Here is a 3,535-nt window from a genome sequence, read left to right on the forward strand (position 1 = left end):
GGACAGGACAGTGGGTCGAGTGGGGCATGAGGCTCTGGCTGAAGAAGAGCCTTCGGGTAAGCCTGGCTGTGCCACCGCGTAGCACCAACAGGGGGAAGGCAGGGAATGGAGTTGTCACTTCCGGCCGGGAGCTGGGGAAGCACGAGCACACTCAAGATAGATCTGAGTCGGCAGGGGCAGGGCGGATGCCCTGTGCAGACAGGCCCAGGGGAAGAAGGTGGCCGGCCACATGTCTGCTGGCACGTGGGCTGTACTGAGACCAGGGAGGGCCTCTCTGCAGCTAGGGGACTTTGTGCGCAGCTACGGTGGACACTGGGTTTTCCTGAAGTCAGAGCCTCTGAGCGAGCACAGGGAGGTGGCAGTGGCAGTGAGAGGGGGTCCTTCTCGCTGAGCCCGCACAGGTTGCCCCCCCACCCCGGACCATGCTCTCAGGCGGCCTTTTCCCTGTGAGGTCCCGTCCCCCCTGCTCCTTCACGAACCCCACAGGTTCTGAAGTACTTACGTGTCTAGCTTACATGGTGTGTCGGGCAACCAGGCTGGGTATTAATAGCTGTAGCTCAAACCCCTAGAGTGCAGACAGGGCAAAAGAGGTCCAGAGAGGGGAATGCCTGTGCCCAAGGTCACACAGCCAGCGTGCCGTCAGGCTGGGGCCGGGCCCACGCTACCTAACCCCAGTCCTGCCCCACCCGCGGTGCCATGCCCTCCCCCACGCCCAGTGCGGCGCTGGCCTGGGGGACAGGGAAGGACAGGATAAGAAGCAGTTCTGGCTCAGGGCCTGCCCAGCTGTCGAGGTGAGTTGTGGTCTGGCTGCCGTGGCCGAGCTGGCGGGCACAATCTGTTCTCACCCTGCTGGGACGCAGACAGGCCGGGCATGGCAGCTCAACAGCTCAGCTATCCAGGCCCCTGGCACAGAGTGACACAGTCAACCAGCTAGGTGTCCTGGTTGGGGGGGGGGGGGGGAGGGGAAGGGGAGCCCATTCTAAGGGCAGCCCACAGCCCCACACACTCCAAGCGGCTGTCCCCAGATCTCCCTGAGCTTTAAGATTCAAATGGCCTTGGGCTAACAGAGATGCCAGCTTTACTGGAACTGAGCTGCCCCCGGCCTGGAAATGTGAGGGAAATCTGACACCTCGCTCATTAGTAATCATAGCGAGCCATTATTGAACATTTGATACGTACCAGACTCTAGGTTAAGTGCATTATACACATTATCTCATTTATTTCTCCCGAAAAGCCCTGGGAGGCAGGTTCTACTTATCAGCCCCATTTTACACATGTGGAAACCAAGGCCCACAGAGGTTTAAAAAAAAAAAAAAAAAAGGCAGTCCTTGGAAGAGTATGAAGATCTGAATTCATATCAGATACCAAAGCACATGGTATCCTACCTGGCCATGCACATATTCTGAGCATACTTCCTGGGCATGGCAGGCAATGTGGAGGGGGAAGCTTGAGAGAAACATGACAAGGTCCAGCCAGGGCCCACCCTGCCACCCCAAGCCAGTGTTTAGCTGTACGTATGGGGCGCTGGGGGATAGGGCAGGGGTGGTGGTAATAGTGGCCCTGGAGTCCAAAGCTGAACATTCTCAGTGTCACTCAAAACACAGAAGGTCACTTCCAGTGAGGAACCCAGGACAGCTGCACGGACGAAGCAGCACTGGGTTGGGGCACCTGGATGGCTCAGTCGGTTAGGAAGCAGCATCGGGTTACGTTTTGATAAGGCTTAGAAAGGAGGAACAACTGGAAATCCTGCCAGCCAGCAATATTTTATTATAATAATCCTGTTAATAAAAGTAATAAATATCGTAACAGCCCAGTGAAAACAAGCAGGGCCAGGACCGGCAGACCTCATTTTACAAATGAGGAAAACAAGCTCAGAGAGGGGGTGTAATTTGCCTAAGGTCACATAGCCACAAGTGGCAGGGCCAGAACTTGTGCCTAGGGCTTCTGAGTTCCCATCCAGGGTCCTTTCCCCTCCAGGTCTCCAGGCACAACTCCTGACTTAAGGCCACTTGATGGTTGGCTCAGAGGGAAGCTTTGCCTCTGCCCAGCTCCCGGCGCCTGGCTCTGTGAGGGCCGGGCATTGTGTGGTGGAGATGGGGGTTGGGGTTGTCTGGCTGGTGACAGTAACAACGGAAGGACAGGTAGGGGCCCTGCTTCAACAAGGGTAATGCCACACCCCCCCCCCCCCCCCAATGAGGACAGACCCTACTTTGGGCACAGAGGATGACCCCGGGGCACCAGACTGGGGGCTAATGGAGACCCTGGAGCACCATGCAGCCAGCTGGCAGACAGGCACCGTCCCCTTTCTCCCTGACACTGGTAGGCCAGCTGCCTCAGGGACATTGGATGGCCCCAGTTGCCAACTACCCCTCATAAGCTTCGGCTGGCAGCAAGGAAGTTATCAAGGAGCCACCATGCCTCAGCGTCCCTCCCTCCACACTGAATCACAGGTTAGCCAAGCTCCACCCCTTACAGGCAAGGAAACTGAGGCCCAGAGAGGACAAGGAACAGGTCCAAAGCCGACAGACACTGAACTAGAAACCAGGTCTCCCAAATGACCTACCAGTACCCTTCACACTATCCCTGCTGCCTCTGGACGAAGTTCCCACAGCACTATGAATCAGCTCCTTCTTTAGGTTTAGAAAACGGTTAGGTCTTTGAAGTCAAACAGACTCTGGTTCAAACGCAAGGTTGCTCTACTTCCAAACGGTGTGACCTCAGAAAAGGCGCTTAATCCTCCCTGTTTCCTCCTTCCTCCCTACCCTATGGTGTCAACCAGGAGCATCAGCAAGGAACTAGCATGGCATGCGGGGGTCAAGGATGTGCCCATAATCGTGCGCTGTCTTCTCTCCGGTTGGAAGGAGAGGCCCGAATCGGCAAGGTTGGGGAGGTGGAGGGCAGAGATCTCGGGGAAAGGGGTCAGGGTTTCCGGAAGTCCAGCCCCACAGCGCTGTGCCTTCTCTCCTCTTCCCCGGCTTTCCCCCAGGCTATGGCCACGCGGCACCCAGCACGGATGGCGGCAAGGTGTTCTGCATGTTCTACGCGCTGCTGGGCATCCCGCTCACGCTCGTCATGTTCCAGAGCCTGGGCGAGCGCATCAACACCTTCGTGAAGTACCTGCTGCACCGCGCCAAGAGGGGGCTGGGCATGCGGCGCGCCGACGTGTCCATGGCCAACATGGTGCTCATCGGCTTCTTCTCGTGCATCAGCACGCTGTGCATCGGCGCCGCCGCCTTCTCCTACTACGAGCACTGGACCTTCTTCCAGGCTTACTACTACTGCTTCATCACGCTCACCACCATCGGCTTCGGCGACTACGTGGCGCTGCAGAAGGACCAGGCGCTGCAGACGCAGCCGCAGTACGTGGCCTTCAGCTTCGTGTACATCCTCACGGGCCTCACGGTCATCGGCGCCTTCCTCAACCTCGTGGTGCTGCGCTTCATGACCATGAACGCCGAGGACGAGAAGCGCGACGCCGAGCACCGCGCGCTGCTCACGCGCAACGGGCAGGCGGGCGGGGGCGGCGGCGGCGGCG

General features: G+C 58.2%; 1 protein-coding gene across 1 annotated transcript in view; it reads left to right on the top strand.

Annotated features, from left to right (window-relative positions):
• The first annotated feature begins 696 nt into the window (after positions 1–696).
• Positions 697–3,535, top strand: part of KCNK3 (potassium two pore domain channel subfamily K member 3) — a 4,627-nt gene continuing 1,788 nt past the window's right edge. Inside the window, exons 1-2 of the mRNA XM_040496875.1 lie at positions 697–791; positions 2,949–3,532. Of these exons, the coding sequence (XP_040352809.1) occupies positions 697–791; positions 2,949–3,532 (679 nt within the window). The remainder of the gene's footprint in view (positions 792–2,948; positions 3,533–3,535) is intronic.

This window comes from Herpailurus yagouaroundi, unplaced genomic scaffold, assembly GCF_014898765.1.
Source record: "Herpailurus yagouaroundi ecotype Mexico unplaced genomic scaffold, PumYag 188, whole genome shotgun sequence".
Classification (NCBI taxonomy): Eukaryota; Metazoa; Chordata; class Mammalia; order Carnivora; family Felidae; genus Herpailurus; species Herpailurus yagouaroundi.